Source organism: Lingula anatina, chromosome 2 (assembly GCF_051362555.1).
Source record: "Lingula anatina isolate TDL-2025a chromosome 2, LinAna3.0, whole genome shotgun sequence".
Classification (NCBI taxonomy): domain Eukaryota; kingdom Metazoa; phylum Brachiopoda; class Lingulata; order Lingulida; family Lingulidae; genus Lingula; species Lingula anatina.
The window spans coordinates 43,405,394-43,423,743 of record NC_141768.1 but is presented as its reverse complement, the minus strand read 5'-3'; the positions used below and the strand labels follow the sequence as shown (position 1 = coordinate 43,423,743).

The 18,350-nt window shown below is 33.4% G+C and overlaps 3 protein-coding genes across 9 annotated transcripts in view; 2 read left to right on the top strand and 1 right to left on the bottom strand.

Annotated features, from left to right (window-relative positions):
* Positions 1–408: 408 nt before the first annotated feature.
* LOC106151317 (uncharacterized) lies at positions 409–7,400 on the bottom strand. The gene is made up of 10 exons (XM_087006961.1): positions 7,382–7,400; positions 5,970–6,212; positions 5,690–5,773; positions 5,036–5,124; positions 4,226–4,408; positions 3,699–3,836; positions 3,314–3,369; positions 2,611–2,747; positions 1,736–1,857; positions 409–1,481 (listed from the first exon to the last, which is right to left on the bottom strand). The coding sequence occupies exons 2-10, from the start codon at positions 6,208–6,210 to the stop codon at positions 1,317–1,319; spliced, it is 1,215 nt and encodes a 404-aa protein (XP_086863087.1). The 5' UTR covers positions 6,211–6,212; positions 7,382–7,400; the 3' UTR covers positions 409–1,316.
* A 542-nt stretch (positions 7,401–7,942) lies between these two features.
* Positions 7,943–10,891, top strand: LOC106151309 (IQ domain-containing protein K). Its single transcript, XM_013524498.2, has 7 exons — positions 7,943–8,129; positions 8,361–8,621; positions 8,856–8,953; positions 9,231–9,283; positions 9,717–9,797; positions 10,127–10,211; positions 10,471–10,891. Exons 1-7 carry the CDS (start codon positions 8,075–8,077, stop codon positions 10,678–10,680), a joined length of 843 nt encoding a protein of 280 aa, XP_013379952.2. The 5' UTR covers positions 7,943–8,074; the 3' UTR covers positions 10,681–10,891.
* Positions 10,892–11,536: 645 nt separating this feature from the next.
* Positions 11,537–18,350, top strand: part of LOC106151312 (uncharacterized) — a 44,007-nt gene continuing 37,193 nt past the window's right edge. For 2 of the 7 annotated variants that reach the window (XM_087006965.1, XM_013524505.2), the window contains exons 1-2: positions 11,537–11,642; positions 15,362–15,439. The gene's annotated coding sequence lies outside the window, so the exon portion shown is untranslated. Of the gene's footprint in view, positions 11,643–14,786; positions 15,028–15,361; positions 15,440–17,050; positions 17,348–18,350 lie in introns of those variants that run through there. The other 5 variants (XM_087006966.1, XM_087006963.1, XM_087006962.1 and 2 more) reach the window with 5 other exon arrangements.

The following is an 18,350-nucleotide window of genomic DNA, read 5'->3' as shown; positions in this document are numbered from 1 at the left end:
GCTGTGGTTTGTCCAGAACCAAACTTTGTCTGAGCAATATATGAAGAATTGCCTATGGTCCTTGAATTTGGTAGGCAAGTTTGTCATCAAATGTAGGTGACTCTTATAAATTAAGGCTAGAAGGTCACTTTCGATTTTTTTTTTTTGCAAATCACGATCCATCAGCAGGTTTACAGTGATATGTTTAAGACTTGCACATAATGTATGAAGTCACATGGCAATAGCACTGCGACAAGGTTATTCTAATTAACACCCTGGATTATGCATGCTGGCTCTGCAAGGCATTGGGCCTGTGCTGTGACTGATTTTTCCATTTTATCTTTTATTTCTGTGTTGTCTCCCATACTTGTTCTGTTTCATTCAATTTTACAACCCTTTTTCTTCCACCCATAAAAATGAATAAAGAAAAAAAAATTAACATTTTTATTGTGTTGGCATTAGTAAAACATTGATTGTGCACCCATAAAATGTATTATAAAGAAAAAATTTTAAACATTTTTATTATTATTTTGGCATCAGTAAAACATTGACTGTGCCAAATATAATTAAAAGCTTGCTGTCCTTCTATTAAAATATTTTAATTGGGAATCTTAAAATACAGAGGATGAATTCAAGGTTATGTCCAATACTTTTAATTAAAATTAAATAAAGATAAATTAATGCTGATAACCATGCTGTGAGCTGTGACAGAATACTTTGTGATTATTTAAGTTACTCTTATTTGTGCTCATAATATTATTAGATAATAAACTGAATGCAATAGAATATATAAATGTTCCGAGTCCAATGAAATGATTGAAATTGTGCAGTTGATAAACATGTCTGCACCTTATCACACTTAAAATCTATTGATAGAAAATTATGCTTTCAGCTTTTCCCTCTTACAAGAAAAAATCCTTTTAGTGTGTTCATTTTGTGAACTTGAAACTGTAAAATAATTTCTTCTTTCATGCTTCATCCCTTTTGCACCTAGCAAAATAAATATAGAGGTAATTATGGGAACTTGCACACCTTTCACTGACAATTAACTGGCCTCTATTCTCAAACAACTTATAAGATCATCATTAGCAGGATATTTCTGTCAGATAAGTAACAGGTTTCTGCATATGAAACCCCACTAGCAACAGAGAATTATATTCTTAAACAGACCTCTTATCCTAATATGTATCAGTTTTTTTTTCTGATACTATACTCCTTTGTGCTGTACTGTTTAGTGAATAATCGATACAAATGTAATACAGTACTGGTACTCGTCAGTGTGATTGATCCCTATTTATAATACTGGATATAGTATGTGAATTTCTTAATTAGTTTGGTTAGCCAGACATTTCCTGTATTACATAAAGGATCTTCTTTATAGCCAGGTCAGTCTGTTCTGAACTTATATCTCTGTAGAAGACAAATCTGACTCGGTGGGTGCCATAAGCCCCTCCTTGGACCACTATGCTCTCCTTCAGGTCAGCCTTCTCTTGCTCCGTCACCTTAAATACATAAATATTATCTTATTCATATGTGTGTGTATGCTAAATAGTCTGAAAGTTAATGTAATCATGAATACTGTTTTCAAAAATACAGCAGTCATGCTTTCAGTTTCAAGATTAAAAAATTTAATTTTAATACATTCCTCGAATAAAGCCACTCATAATTTTTGTGCTAATTAGGAAATCTAGTCCCCTTCAAATCAAAGCAAAAGTAAAAAGTTACTTTTTAATAAAAATGAACACATGTAAATCACCTTAGCCAGTCTATCAATAAATCTGGAGGCTGTTACACCATTGAACAGGTCAACATAGAGCAAGTTGCTGTGTATTCCCTCTGCATCAACTTGAACTGATGAACTGTTTGCACCTGCAATTGCTAAAGAATAAGGCAAAGACAGTTATAAAATGTTCAGCCAACCCTGCACTTGAGTCAGTGTAATTTGTAGAAGAAAAGGCAAAAATAATTGCAACAGGACTACATGCTGATGAGACTTTGGGTGTAATCAAAATGCTACAGTATCATCTTAAAGTTTCTCCTGATTAATAAACAAGGCTTGTATCTGTTAAATGTACAACAATAAATTGGTAAATAATGATGGTAGTGCACAAAATAGTTTTTTATTTTGATGCTAAATTACACAATACTTAACAACATAATCACCATCAATTTTTCATTTTGTTCCACAGTTAAGATGGACATTCATTTAAAGTAAATAGCATTGGACTTTAGTCTCATGGGAATTCAATGCCACACATTGGAAATGCCAATGTGTGAAAATGAATATTCACAAATTACGGCATAACTTCAAGAAAAATAATCCAATAAAATTGCTATTCACACTTGACCAGTATTTTAGTGTCATAAAACACTCCAATTAGTTTGAGGATAATAAGTAAATGCAGGTTTCCATATAATGTGTTTACAGCCCAAAGTGCATGGCAATGAAATAGCAACTGACAAGTGATGGGTATGTGCAGAGACACTGTGTACTAGTATGTACATAAAATGTAAATATATAACTGATATAAAAACTGCTTTAAAGTTACAGGAAAAATATATAATTATGTACGTAGGATATCACTTTTTTATAGGAAACTTCTTTCCAACATGACCCATCCCTGCACTAACCTCTAGCTGTTTTCTTTGCATGCTGGTGGTCTTTGTGCAGCAATGGTACTGTTTCTTCCAGGCCAACAAATGCAGCCGCTGCCAGAACTCCAGCTTGCCTCATAGCTCCCCCAACAGCCTTCCTCAACCTGTGGACACTGAAATTAGGAAAATGATGGAGACATGATGCTTTTGTTCTCTCATGTTATTTGCCAGTTTCTTCATTTATCTATATACTTATTTTACAGGCAGTGTTTTACCACTGATTTGGGGTAAATCATCTGATAACTGACATACAGTAAGTCTCAACTTTTAAATTAATATAGCTCCTGTAGTTGGAATAAAATGCTTTGAAGTTTACCTAAATTCACAAGTCTTAAAATCATTCCTTTAATCTTATTATATTAACTTCTTGGGTTTTTTTTTTCAGCTAACTACCAGACATTGCAGCCTATCAAGCAAAGTGGGTCAAAAATTCTTTCTAAATCTGTACCCTTCTCTGAGAGAGCTCTATAAAATAAAGTGCCTTTTATAGCTGAATTAGTATAGATATTTAAACCAGCTGTATATAATAAGTTGACCTTTAAAAAAATGTTCTCAAAATCAATCCAACTTTAAAGAACAATCTAAAAACAGACCATCCCACCCCATCCTACTGCATTGTAACCACCAAAGCCTAAAAGTTATAGGCAGTCTTTTAAAATGCTGCTAGAACAGTTCTTACTTATAAATAAATTCTGCACTTCCTGCTACAATTGAGCCAGCTGGTGCACCAAGACCCTAAAATTGAGAACTGAAGTTTGAATATAATCTATAGATACAGAAAAATATAAGTTTGGATTTCAGCCCAATTTTTTAATGTGAAATACTATATTCAGCCACCACTAGTCTATGTAGTACATTATTCATAACTTAATTTTGCCTCATATGCACTGGAAGCATCAAATGTTAAATGCACGATAATTTCGATAAACCAAGTAGAAAATGACAAAACCCAGCAAAATGTTTCCAGATGTAAAAATCAATTAAAAAAAAAAACAGTTGAACCTTTAATGTCCAGATGTAGCTTAAAATAAGTGGGAAGGATCTATGTCTAATTAAAAGCTCACCTTTGAAAAACACATAGAAACAGAGTCAACATGTTTCAGAATATCTGATGGCTGTACATTCAGTGCCAATGCTGCATTAAATAGTCTTGCTCCATCTAAGTGGACTTTAAGCTCATTGGCAGTTGCTATTCCCTTGATCTAGAACATTAGGTACATCTGTTAATTCACTGTCTCATGGCTAATGGTTCAAAAATATACAAAAAATTGACCCCAGATGGAAGGGGGAGGTGATTGGTCCAGACCATTTTCCCCCAAGATGGCTCTAAATATAAGGTCAAGTGCCTTTTATTGCCAAGTTTATAGTGAAGATATTTAAGCCAGCTGTATGCAAATTGACCTTTAAAAAATAAAATGAACTGAAAATTAATCCAACTTAAAATAAAAATTATCCAAAAATAGATTGCATCACACCTCAGACGTCTGTATCAATGTGTAAAAAAGATGAAGTTGTCAATTGCAAGTGTTATATCTAAAGCTTAAACCAATTGATTGCCTCAATCAGAAGATGGTTTTTAATTAATTATTACCTGTTGCATGAATTCTAATGGAATGGCTTTTCCTCCACACCTGTTGTGTGTGGTTTCAAGACAAATGACTCCTGTCCTTGGCTGGTGGGCGTCATCTGCATCCCTGATTTTATGAATTACTTCATCTAAGTCAAAGGTTCCATCAGGCAGATTGGTGAGTGTTCTTGGAGTAAGTCCTCCAAACTGAAAGGAATTCAAATATCTCAAATATCTCGATAATATTTAGCCAAATCAATGATGAATTAATATTATGGCAAAACAGTGTAATATTTTACATTTTCTTTGTCAAAATGAGATTTTTTTTTCTCTTGTATGGCTTACTGTAATCTGGATTAACTGCAACAGCAAATTGAAGATGAGAATAACAGGGTGGCTATCTTCTTAACCGACCAAGATATATCAACATGTTGCGTATCAATAGAAAGCTTATTTTAACTGCTTCTCATTTCATGAACTGTTACTTATATTGAAGTGTTAATTCAGGAGTTAAAAACCTATACACATATAAGCCAATGGACAATGCTGCGCTCTAACTTAAATATGCAAATGTTTTCATCATTTGCAGACCCTTAAAAGAATGTCTGTCACTTGATAACTTTACAGTGTTACATCAGTAAGGTACTTCAGCAATGAGCATAAATAATTTAAAATAAATAATAGATTTTTAATACTTAATGAAAATTTTACTGAATGATAAACGGTAAGGTCTTTTATTTGTTGAATTTTGAAATAATAAAGAACATTTAAGATATCATCTTGTTACTGGATTGACTGCATTAAAATTGTATGAATAATATGATTAATACTGACTTGGGCTATGCCCCCTTGTTCATAATAGAAAACATGACACTGGTCCCCCATCAGCACCTCAGTGCCTCGTCTCTGGCAGTGGGAAAGAACTAGAAAAGACAACAACAAAAATATATCATAATTAAAAAATAGTAATAAGCTGGAAATGTATAATGCATGTTTGACAAATATCATCTACTAGTAAATGTTTTGGCATACCTGTTTCAATGATAACTTTGCAAATTTAAAGTTGTCAACTTTGGAATGGCATATATATACATGTGAAATACATTTGCCTAGGGTGTTAACTCCCAAGCCAGAAGTACATTGAGTGAGTGAGTGAGTGAGTGAGTGAGTGAGTCCTGACATTTAGCCTCTTTTTGTATGTGAAGACAAACATTTGAAATACGCTCTCAATAACCTTTAGTAGAAATGTTATATACCCAGGCTTTTTTCTTCCAAAATTGTCCATAAAATATGGCCTAAGTAACCAAATCCTAGAATGCACTTGATGTATCTTTTTTAATGCTACATTATTAATTTTACTAGTGGTTTTAATGTCAGTTATCAAATATCAAAGTTTTACCATCATGGTTTCATGCTTCAGTTTTGATAAGATTATGCTATAAACAACAGAATTTGGATGCACAAACATGGGGCAAACAAATATCTTACTAGAACATAAATTTCCCATAGTTCCTGATGGCACAAATATTGATGCTTCCATTCCAAAGATATCTGCCATTCTCTTCTGTAATGCTGAAATATAAATACAAATACAAAATTTGAGTTTTTTTTTTTTAACAATTCATGTTTTTCACTTTTTCATTTCATTCTGAAGACCCTTTAGTATTGATAAATTTGTATTTGTAAAAGCTACAAAAAATATAAATCTTCATTGTTTATTAAGAAAAGCATCGATGATATCAGTCACTCATAAATTAATAATATGTACCGTTTATTGTTGGATCTTCACCAAACACATCATCTCCCACATGTGCTTCTGCCATGGCTTTTCTCATCTGGTCACTAGGGAGAGTGAGTGTGTCACTACGCAGGTCTACTACATCTATCTCCGTTTTCTCTTTCTCCACTGGGGTATACCTGTACTGTATCCTGGATGATGTACTGAATGCTGCTCTTGGTATGGAGCAAACCAGGAACAATGATTTTCTTGGGACAGCCATGTTCAGCATTTCTGAAATTAAAAATTATAGAAAATAGGAATTTAAATATGTTGATAATTTATTTTCTGCTATTTACGGTCAATAGTTAGTATCAAATAAAAATTTTAAGTTGCAATAGTTTTATGCATTACCCAATTATTATAATAACATTTGGGGACAATATTTTCACCTCCTCGAAATTTTGTAGTTTACAATACATTGCAAGATTTTTCCTGCTCAGCCATGTGAGTTGAACGTACTGCTCACTGCCAGTATCTGTTATAAACTTGAGCTGTCGTGAAACTTTCTGAAACCTTGACCAGGGCCATAGCCTCCGGGGGGCAGCTGCCCCCCCCCCCCCCCCCCCCCCCCCCCCCCCGGAATTTGAGGTGCAAAAAAAAAAAATAATCGCAAAGGCAAAAAAAAAAAATTCTGATTGAGCAATAAATAACAGTTAAAATGCACCAGAATGCAGTATTATACATACAGTTTTTAAAAATTTTCCACACACCCTCCCCCCTCGGGGGCTTCGCCCCGTCGTGTCCGCTTACTGCCCCCCCCTAGCATTTTGCTCAGGCTACGGCCCTGTTGACGGTGTACAATAAATTTATATTAAGTGAGGTTAAACTATAACATGTCTATGTCAGAGATTGGCTCCAGAAGAACAGTCGACCCATCCAGTACAAAGAGTACAAGGTCAGTGACAAGGCAAAAGAACTAATGGATCCCTTCATGCAGTCAAACTATTAAAAGATAACACTAATATAAATTATATTCCTCTAAAAAATGTTTGCTTGAATTGTTTTTATTCTTGCAGAGTAAAAATTAAAATTAAAAATGTGCCTACTGTGACCCGATTCTAAAAATGCAACGATATATAACCGTAGCAAAAATTTTTCAAATGAGTTCTTTTCTCCACATGAAGTTACAATGTACTTAAAAGTACTTAAATTTGGATTTAATAACGTGGAATGCCTATCTGAAGTTAAGTCCATGTCTATAGCTGAACAAAAAAAAAAAAAAAAAAAAAAAAAAAAAAAATCAGAAATAACAAAAACAGGTTGCCTTCTGGCATGCATTGGTTTTAGCTCACAGGCACAATTTTTTGTATGAGAAAGGTGCTCCTGGACAGTGGCTCGATCCACAGCTTTCCTCTGGCCGCTTTCCTCTCACCCTCGGTACAATCATGCAAGCCACGTACCCGGTACATGTACCCCTGTCCGGCTTCTGATCAAAGACAAGATGTTAGTTACTCATGCACAATATACCTACTGCTCCCAGCACAAACACGGTGTACAACTTGCTAGAGACCTGCCTGTGCACAGATACTTCATTAGATAAGAGAAGTACTACAGGGGTCCCACTTGTTCTTTGTACCAGTTTACACTATCCTAAGCCCAATACTGATTTTACATCATAGGTATAATTGTCAATATTTTAAAGAGAACAATTTAGGCTTCTGAAAATCATATGAAGGACATTGATTAAACATTAAAATAATTTTATTAAAAGCATGCCTAACTGCACTTTTAGAAAGCGAAACTAAGAAAAGTAGACTAAGCAAAGTTTACTTAAAGTAGTGATGTACGAGATTGTGGTTGGTGTTCTGTAGCGGTGTGCTGTCACATTAGCTCTTCTTATTTGGAGACTGAAACCTTCATAGCAACTGCAGTCATTGAATATTCCTACGCTGTTCATATTTATTATGTTTTTTTCATATAGAGATGCTGATTAAATCACAATTTGAAACAATTACCCACCACAATAGATATAAATTTCATGGGGATGCATGCAATTCGCTGTTGCTTATAATTATATGTAAATTTTATGGCTTATATACGTAGCGGATTTGTTATAAATTTGTGAGTGATACGGTATTCAGCAAAGAAGCAAAATGTCCGTAATAACAAGGGTTCCCGAGCCCAATATCTGGGAAGAAATATGCAAAGGTAGGCAGATTTTTCGTTTATTAAGAAGCTGTAAATGAACTCACGTAACTTTTTGGCTGTTTACTTAGTAAAAATATCAATGTTGACTTTTATAATTTTTAAACAAAAGACATGATTTCACGCAAAAATGCCTTGGAATACTTCGGCTTGGCTTAGAAGTAAAAAGTTGGAAGAAGGGGGGGGGGTGTAGATAGATTTAATAATAAATTTTCCTCCTGTCTTTTAATGTAGAATTTGCAGCTATGAGACCGCCTTTCAAAGAAGACGATACAGAATCCACACATACAGAATATCGAAATTATGACCCAAGTAAAGTAACGCCCGTCTTCTATGGAAAAATGCACCACAAGATGCAGGGCACACAAGATATAGATTTAATGAAGGAATTTGATGCCTCCAAGTCCCATCCAGCTACAGTGGGTTATGCATTTGTCGACAAACCTCCCAGGACAGCAACACCTCCACCACCTGCTCCACCTGATAAGAAGACATGTAAGGACCCTGGATCTATTCTTTATGATATTATCTCTTAAAATTTAAGAAGTATTAAATGGATATCTTTTTTTAATGTAACATTGAAACTCCAAGTCTTTTACATATTAGATCTTGCATGGCATTACATGGCATTATGGTGCACATTGTACAGTTAAAATTCTTTCACAGTATCAATTAAATTTTATAAACCTCTTTTAATATGAAATATGTTATTTCCATTTATCTGCATAGGTCCTCCAAGAGAATATCTAGAACATTATGTTTTTCCTGTTTTATTACCTGCCTTAGAAGAGATGCTCAAGCAAGCTAAGAAAGAAAAATGTTTTGAGGTAAAGAACTACTGGTATATGTTCTGCTTTGTAGGTATTTTTTGAGAGATTTGGATTAAAGTGAATAAATGAAGTGTTTTCTTAGAGAAAAATGCATTGGTAATAATAATTGTTTATTTGATAATGTTAATCTCTTTTTAAAAAGTGTTATCAAGTTTTATTCACTAATACTTTTGCATTAAAATGTATATGTTAAAGTACAAAATCTCATTTTTGTAGAAAATGTAATCAGGTCCATAAATGTACATTGTGAATGTGTAAATTTGTTTAATTTCAGAGGAGAAGAACAAAATTTAATGCTATAGATTATCTCACAGAATATTTATACAGGTAAGTGGAGCTTTTCATAAACATGCAGCATTTCTGTGTTAAAACAGTACTATGGTTTTCTGTTAGATTGTTTATGGTTCCAAGATTTTGTATTGAGCAACGTTTTATAATGATGGTGATCACTTAGTAATACATAGGAAAATGCAATATATACAAAACAGCTATGTTATGCTCTTGTCAGAACAGCATGATCAAGCTGAATGCACACAGGTCATTGAGAATTGATTGACATGTGAGCACAAGCCATCAGCAGGGACTAGGGATACCATCTGCATAATTGGGTCCTCTACCAAGTCACTACCTAGAGTGAGAATTGCTCACAGGGCTTGCTCATATTGTTTTTACAATTATGGTTGATGTTCTTTAGTAGTAAGTTTATTTGGTCAATAACTTCAAAATCCAAAAAAGTGTAGAGTAACTTTCTCTTTTCTAGGAAAAACCCAGAGCATTTAAAGGAAAGAAGTGAACTTGGTTTATTAGATATACCTTTTGTGCAACAGTGGCTAAAGGAACAGTGAGTATATCCATATGTTTTCCACTGCATTTGTTATCAGCATTATTGGTTATGAACATATCATAAGATCTGCAAATGATAGGAAAAATAATTCCTTGGAAATATTGTATTTCAGAGGGTATAACACCTTTATGTTCATTCGTTTTTTCCCCTAGCTGAAAAACATTGTGTTGTAAATAAAATAATTAGTTATTGCACTCATATATATATATATATATATATATATATATATATATATATATGTTAGTTAAGAAGCACATTTTAAGTTGATGTTATGGAAATCCCTATCTACCCTTGCACAACACACTGTTCTCCTTCCTTTCCCATAGCCCCCGCCCACCACTTCCAATGTCACTGCTGTGGTCTGAGGAGGAAGCTGCAATAGTTCTGCAGTCAGGATGGAGAGGATACCTGGTATGCACCTCACATTTTTTTACATCAGATGTCATTTATTGTCGGACTTTGGTTTCCTTTTTTTTTCTTGTTTATAATAAACATGAATGTTCTACTCAGAGTATAGGGTATTTAATGTAATCATTGGGAATATTATACTAAACTGTTCAGAAAGATGTTTGATAAGATTTTAAATGTGCATTATTATATGCGGAGAGGCTTGTCACCTGAGAGCCTGTTAATTAATAACATTGAAACATTTTATACTTGTTTCTCCCAGGTCCGGAGAGTGCCAGAGATTCAAGAACTACGTCAGTGGCAAAGAGAGTGGAGAGAAGAAAATGCAGATGTAAAAGAAAAAGTAATGAACTTCTGGGCCAGCAAGATGCCAAATGGGGACCAACCAACCCCTAATGTTTCTGTGGAACAGCTAACCGATGAATCTTTGAGGATATCAGTTTCATCACCTGCAGCTCTGGAAAAGAAATGATTTCCCTTATCTTTTCAGACATGACGTCCATAATGATTGACATTACAGTGCTTGACTATAACAGATACTGAAGTGAACTTTTTAGCAGAAGAGTCATAATATGTTTACGCTCTTTTTTCAATCTGAAAACAAGCCTTGTATAAATAAATGTACATACTGTATGTATGATAATATTATGTATATGAATGCCCAATAAATGAACTTATCTGAATTTTTAATGTTTATATATATATATATATATATATATATATATTTATATATATATATATATATATATATATATATATATATATATATATATATAAAGCAAATGTTTATATTAAGAAGGCCTTTAATCCATTCAGCAAGAGCAGTATTCAAAATATATATAATGAAAGTCGTGGATTTTTACTCGATTGTGACAATGATTGTCACGTTAATGAAATTATTGATTGTGTCAGGTGAGACAGATGGGACAGTTATTCATAAACCATAAAAATGCCTATATAAACATGAAATACTGTAATGTGATTGAAGAAATGTACAAGAAAATATAAAGTGACTTTAAGAATGCTCGTTTTCGTCCCTAAAATCCCAAAGTTAAACTCGACCAGGATTTGTACCACTCGTTCCGAATGGATTTCTACACGTTGCGAAGTTCCCCGACCGGCGACGTCTTATATTAGGTCAATAAGTCAAGGGCATGCAAGGAGCAGCTTGTTATTCAAAGAGGTAAATTATCTCAGTTGATAAAATATCAAAATCTAAAACCCGAATGATAAAAAACAAGGCTTCTGCATAAAAGTTTGTACAATTGTGTCATTTTATAGGATGGATTGAATGAAAATAAACTAAGGACGATATTTTTAAGCGTACATAAATTTCATTAATCAACCTCTCCCTGTGTGTCAACATGATGGCGGTATGTTTGTGAGCAGACAACTGGACCTAATAAATGCAGGATATCCCAAAGTTTACGTTGTGTAAGTGAAATAAGCCATTATCATTTATGTCAGTGTGGACTTAAAGTCAGATTTGGAAGTGTTTTAAAGTCTTGTTAAACTTGATTGTTGTGTTTTTAAAGTAACTACATTTAGTGCAAAGTTTGGTTATCTTGGCTGAACGGAATCTACATTGGTTGAATGAAATCAACACCCTTATCAGGTCAGCAGATATAAGTGGTCTGCAGTTTCCTAACTAGTCCAATTTTTTATGCAATGATGGGTTTTGCAAAAGAGGACTAATGCATAAAAATAATGGAATTAATTAATTCTACTCTAGTCTCTAGGCAGGATATTCTGCTTCCAGTACTCTTCTTCAAGTTTTCTGATTTTACTCATCATATTAGAGGTTTTAGCAAACTCAGCAAATACAACAAACTTGTATAGGGTTTCTAGAAACAGAAAACTTGGGCCAAAGACGTCAGTAAATCCTTGAAGTAATGAAGTTGAATTAGTTGATTCATGTATATAATTAACTTTAACTTGAAGTTTTGATGTTGACACATGTTATAAGCAGTTAGACAAACTTGGGAGAATACCTGGCACGACAAGATATCAACTTGGTAATGCTATCAAAACAGTTCAGTTCCATACTAAAATAGTACCTAAATTATATGAATTTAGCTTGCATTTGACTGTAGCCAAATTGGCCAACTTTATAACCACTCTGGTACAGATATAACCAGCTGGATACAACCAAAATAGCTGCATGGTATATTTTGCTTGGAACCCTTAATATATCTGTATATCTCTACTATCACTCAGGTGTGAATAGATAAAAGTATGTTCATTTGGTGTGGTTTAATTTTGATTGATCTCCCTGCAATAAAACATTTAATAATTAATGATTTTAAAAGATTTTGGAAAAAAATTAGACTGTACAATACATTATTAATAAAAGTAACATTACAATAAGTAGATTAAAGTACTCTATTCAGTTTGTGTGGTTTAATTTTGTTTGAGCTCTTTCCAATAAAACATGTAAAAAAAGGTTTTAATTAAGAGTGTAAGAAATAGACCGCTCAGACAATAACATGTACTTAACTGCCAGCAGCAAATATATTTTATCAGTGTCATTCTACTTCTTATAGCATAGTACATACCTGATGAACATATGATGAGCTCCATGCATCCAGTGCCTAATTAATTTTTTTAATTGTTCATAGTATGTTTTGGTTTTCAAGTTTACTTTGTTTCATTTTCCTTAAAAAGACACATGTGGCATGTCATTATGTTCATCATTATTAAATGTTTTGAAACGGCCTTTTATTCCCAACTAACAGTCATTAATATATAAATATTAAATTGGATTATCATCTCCATTAAAATTTTAGTGTTAAAACATACACATAATAATCAGATGTCTGATGTTTCAGCTACATGTCGGTGACCCCTTTTAAAGGACAGCTAAGTGAAAAAATATATTGTCTCTGACATTTATAGGCTATCACATGCTGGTAATGTCACATCTGTTTCCTGTGCTGAAGTTTTCCTTGACACTTTGTAATGCACACTTGAACTTTGTGATGGGTATATTTTTTATTCAAATTTGATTTAATAAAGGGAATGTGCTTCTTATAGCACACACTTGAAAAAATATTGAAATTAAAAAAAAATATTAAGAAGGTTTGTATCTCTTAAGCCAAATTATTATTTCTTTCCTAATGACTAAATTGACTATGCTAGAATAAACTCATTTTGCCGTATTAAATTGAGGTGCTGAAGTGGTAACCTTGTAATTAAAGACCCAATTTGACCAACTTTTAACTAAGTCTCTAAAATTGCATGACCTTGAAAAATTAGAATTATTTTTGGAAGTCTGTGCGCACCAAATAGTGTTCCAATATATCACCATACTTTCTATGGGGTATCCAGTTAACAGGTGTCTTTTCTACACTGGATTTTCATTCAATACCAAAAGGATGTATTTGAATTTATATAGCCTTAAATTTAGAGGAGTTTTCAGCAGAGTTGCATGTTACACCTCAGGTTGAATGGGAATACTGTTTTGGCTGACGCCATCAAAAGGCACTCTAATGGGTATTGGGAATTAAAGGAGTAGGGTTAAGGAAAAAACTTTTCAGCTTTTATGAGTTCTTGTATTTTTTTATATGTAAGTAAGTGTACATACTAGAAGCCAGGTCTACCTAAGATTATATGTTAGTTTATTTTAGTTTAGTAAGGGCACTTGATGATATGTTGTACAGACCTGTCTAAGAGTATTAATGGTGTTTTGAATGCTTTTTTTTATTTTTTTTATTTATTATTTTTTTTACAATAATATGGATTCTTAAAATGTGAGGCCATGAATAACATTCTTGCATAATGCACATGCCATACAAGTTGATGCATGGTAATGAGAAAAAATGTAAAAAAATTGCCTATTGTGAAACTGTTTTCTCGGAAAAGATTTCAAAAGTATGTTTTTAATTTGTCAAGTGTTAGAGCCTGTCTCGGTTCAAATTAGTTTGCCATTCAGGCTGCTTTCTAAAATATTTAAATGAAATTATTTCAAGCATAAATATGTTTTATTTATCTCCACCCTCTGCTTAATTCATGAATTGAGTGGTCTGCTGGTTGATTAGGGAATGACCCACACATAAATTCTCCAAGGAGACCCAGATAATTAACTACACTCCAACTATCCCCGTTTTTTGATGTTGGTCTAAACCTGATTCACTAAAAACAGTGCTAGATGCAGCAAGATATCAAGTTGAATGCATTACCCCATGCAGGGAGACAATACTTGGCCATTGCAATGTGATTTTTATATCAGATACTCATTGTTAATGATTGTTTTACCTTGGTGCCAAGGTGACGTGTACCAAGACTGGATTAGATTTTGGTTTAGTGTAATTGCAGTGTTAACCATTGTGGTCCTGGCCTGCAGTTAAAAGAAATAGAAGTTGCAGTCTCACAGGTTCCTGCGGTTGTCCAGTCGAGTACTACCAAACCCACTAATCTACTTGAGCTTTTGTTTCCTGTATATTAATCAGCTTAAGTTTTCCCAGTTGTTTTTATCACTTGTCACCAGTAATGCGGCCAGGTTGTTCACACCTGAGCCACTAACTACCCTCTGTCTACCTGTGGACAAAGCGTTGCTGGAGACATTGAAGCTACCCTGGACAGGTAGAGGAATGTTCTCATGTGATGGAAACCTGTACACAGTTACATGATATATGTCATGATTTCTAAGATTTGACTTCGCTGCTGAATATTTCCTTTTACAATTTTATCTGAAAATGGTTAGTTTCTAAGAATTCGAAGGTTTTTTATCTGGAAGAAGTGATTGGCAGGTGCCTTAATAGTTATTGGTAAGTTGTGTACAGGATTTTCCATTTTGGCAATGGCACAAGAGATTTTGAAGGTATAGTAGGATGATTGTTTTTCTCAGCATCTTTTATTTTTCTTGCATTTGCAAACCATGGAGGATTTGACATGATGTATTACAGATGAGTCAGTGGTTAGGGTATATTGGATTACCCTGGGTCCACAATGGAGACATGACTTGATTACTTAACATTTAAGCAATTCTAATTTATACAAGTACTCTTATATTATATAAGATTGATAGCACTACTTCACATTTTTTCAGCAGGCATAATTGCAGAACAGAGTATTTTTATTATTTTTAATAACACATAATGAGGTTCTGTCTGAAACATTGTGGCCCAATGTTTTACACTGATTTTGCTTTTCAGGTGAACAGTCTTGCAGGTTGGCAGAAAAAGATTTTCCTCTCTGTGATGATTTATACATTCTGTGAAATAACGTCTGAGGTAAGATCAGATGCTTTGTCCATGTGTTTCAATAAGTATTGATTTTTCTTATTGTTTTTGGTGCAATATCGTTTATTATAGCAATTCTAATGCATTTGATTGTTTATTATACAATAATATTTATATTAATGGTTCTGATGTATTTTTAAAATTGAGTTGTTGTATTAAATGATGGAAATGTCTGTATGTATTTCCAGATCTCTCTCTTATCTTGTCTTTCTTCTCCTAGAATGTAAAAAGAAAATTGCTTCATTTGGTGGTTTTCTTCTTGCTGCGCTTCCAGTTATAACTAGAGTAATGACTCAAACTTTCAGTTGGGAAAATTGTGAATTTTATAGATAGTGTAGAATCTTAAATTTAAAGCATTTCCATGGAGTGGTAGCAACAAAATTGAAAAGCAGGCTACTTTATAGTTCTGTTCTATACCACAAATGCCACATAGGAGCATAATTTTTAAAAACTCCATATATGTAAATGAAAGATTTGATAATTTTCCCCATTGAAAAGATCCAGTAATTACCGTAAATTTCTCTGACGTAATGGATGCATTGTTTTTAAAACATATTTATATTGTCATGGCATAGAATACACATTTCCTGACACCCTTTAGCTACGCTTTTCGTATATTGATAAAAAAAACTCAGTGACTGAACTGTTTATTGAACTAATTTACAATATTCTTAGATATTTGTTTAGGGTTACTATGGTATTGGGTCCTAGAGTTGAGGTTCAATTTCTGTTTAAGTACATTGTGGTGAGATAATGATTACTAATTTAGAGTACAAGTTTCAATTAGGGATGATTTTTTTTTTACATTTCCATGGTTTGGTTGAAACAAAGAATATGTTTTAATATTTTCTAAGAATAATTAACTTGAAAAAAGTTTGACTTACGGTGATAAGGTTTGAATAATCAATTGCTCAGCCTGTGTATAATAATAATAATAATAATAATAATAATAATAATAATAATAATAATCAATATTAGTTTTTACACATTAAAACAAAGGATATGACCAAACAGTTACAGTAGAATAATAAAATAAGTTAATATTTATTGCATACAATTTTATATAAATTTTACTATTCAACCAATAGTCTATTCAAGATTGATAATTGAGAGACATGTAGTAGTTTACAGAGGAATATCAATGGTCACTTTTGTCTCAGTCGGATGGGGAGGGTTGGGGGTGACACTGATGTGATTGTTTTATGATGGCTGATACCTAACATGGCCACTTTAACACGAAAGCAATTCAATTTCCTTAGCAGTTTGAGATAAGACTTAGGACTCAAGATCAGCTATTACTATAAAAGCAAATGGCAATATATCATAGGAAATGTCAATATTGGTCAACTCTGATGGTGCTTTAAGACATCCACGTCCAAAGAAGTCCAAGTATGTCATGCAAATATGAAAACTCTCTTAATTTTGATTTAATTCCCAGCATGTGGTTAGATATAATATTATCATGTACATTTATTGCAATTAATCTTGTCAGTTTTATTAATAAGGGTGATAAATCTTGAATAAAAATAATGAGGGGTTTTAGGTTTTTAGGGAGTGTGTCATTCCAATCACTCCATATCCACCCCCACCAGTTCTGTTACTGAAGTAGGATGAAAGCCTCCACTGTTTTTCATCCCAAAGAAGTATTTTTAGTGTTCTCTTGAGCCCTTTTATTGATAGCGATGCCCTATCAATTTCATTATTCGATCCTCACTTGGTAAAGTTAGTCACTGTGATATGGAACACTGACCATGTTTGTTAGCTGGTTGCCGTAGAGACCACAGCCCACTGGAGGCACTGCCCTCGGACTTCTTAGTTATATAAAGATTTGGGATATACCAGGACTCAGTCTGAAACCAATACAGCACCAACTGGTGGTCAATTTCAAGGTCATTCAAGGTAGATGCTTATTTTTTCATTGTTCTGTGGCATGATGTGTAGCTTTAACAATGATAGCATGAGCATTGTGATTTAAATATCTTTTTGGCCTCCCAGTCCAGTAATTTTGTAACTTATTCTTATTCACATAATGACTATCAAGAAAAAATGAAGGAGCTTCAGGAAAAAGTGATGAAATCCAAGAACTAATGGATGATCTTAAAATGAAATGTGAAATGTGTATTCTTCTAAATTAAAATGAAAAAAAAAAAAAAAAACAGCAGGAAAAGAATCATTAAGAATGAACAATAGAATCAGCAGTTATGATGATTCATTTTAAGCATGAAAAGTTTTCTTGTACTACACTGGGCAGTTGAATTCATAAATAGTGTGAATGCATGGTCAGTTCTCTGAATAATACACACATGCATGTGAGATAGCTATTTATCTATATTGATTGGTAGAGCATGTTATCAGCTATTATATAGGTCATTGAACAGAGGGGCCTTCTTTGTGTGGATAGGCCTTTGTGAAAAGAGATCAGCCTTTGATCATTGGAAAACCTCATTGGAAAACATCCATTGGAACTAGTAGAATGCAGCAAAAATGCACAACTGAAGTCTTATCTGAAAAAAAAAGCTTTTTTTTTTTTTTTTTTCATGTTGGCAAACATTTTTGATTTTTAAAACACATTCTAGGGGAGAAACCTAAGCACACTTCTTTAAAATTTAATCAAATATTACATGGAAAATAGTCCGTAGGAGGTGCTGTTAAGATACATGACCCCTAGTTACCCAGTTGGCATCCTACAATTTTGATAAGAAGGAATTTAAAATAATGCCTGAGCCAAGTTACTCCAAGCAGGAATGAGGTTCTTGGAAGAATTGAAAACTGTTTAACTTAGTGCTCTACAACTTACCACAGGCAAAGATGTGTCAAAGGACTGGTGCATGTACAGCAAGGTCAGTTTATATTGGAATAAGTGATTTGTTGCAGGGTGATGTGTACTGTTTCCCTGGACCCT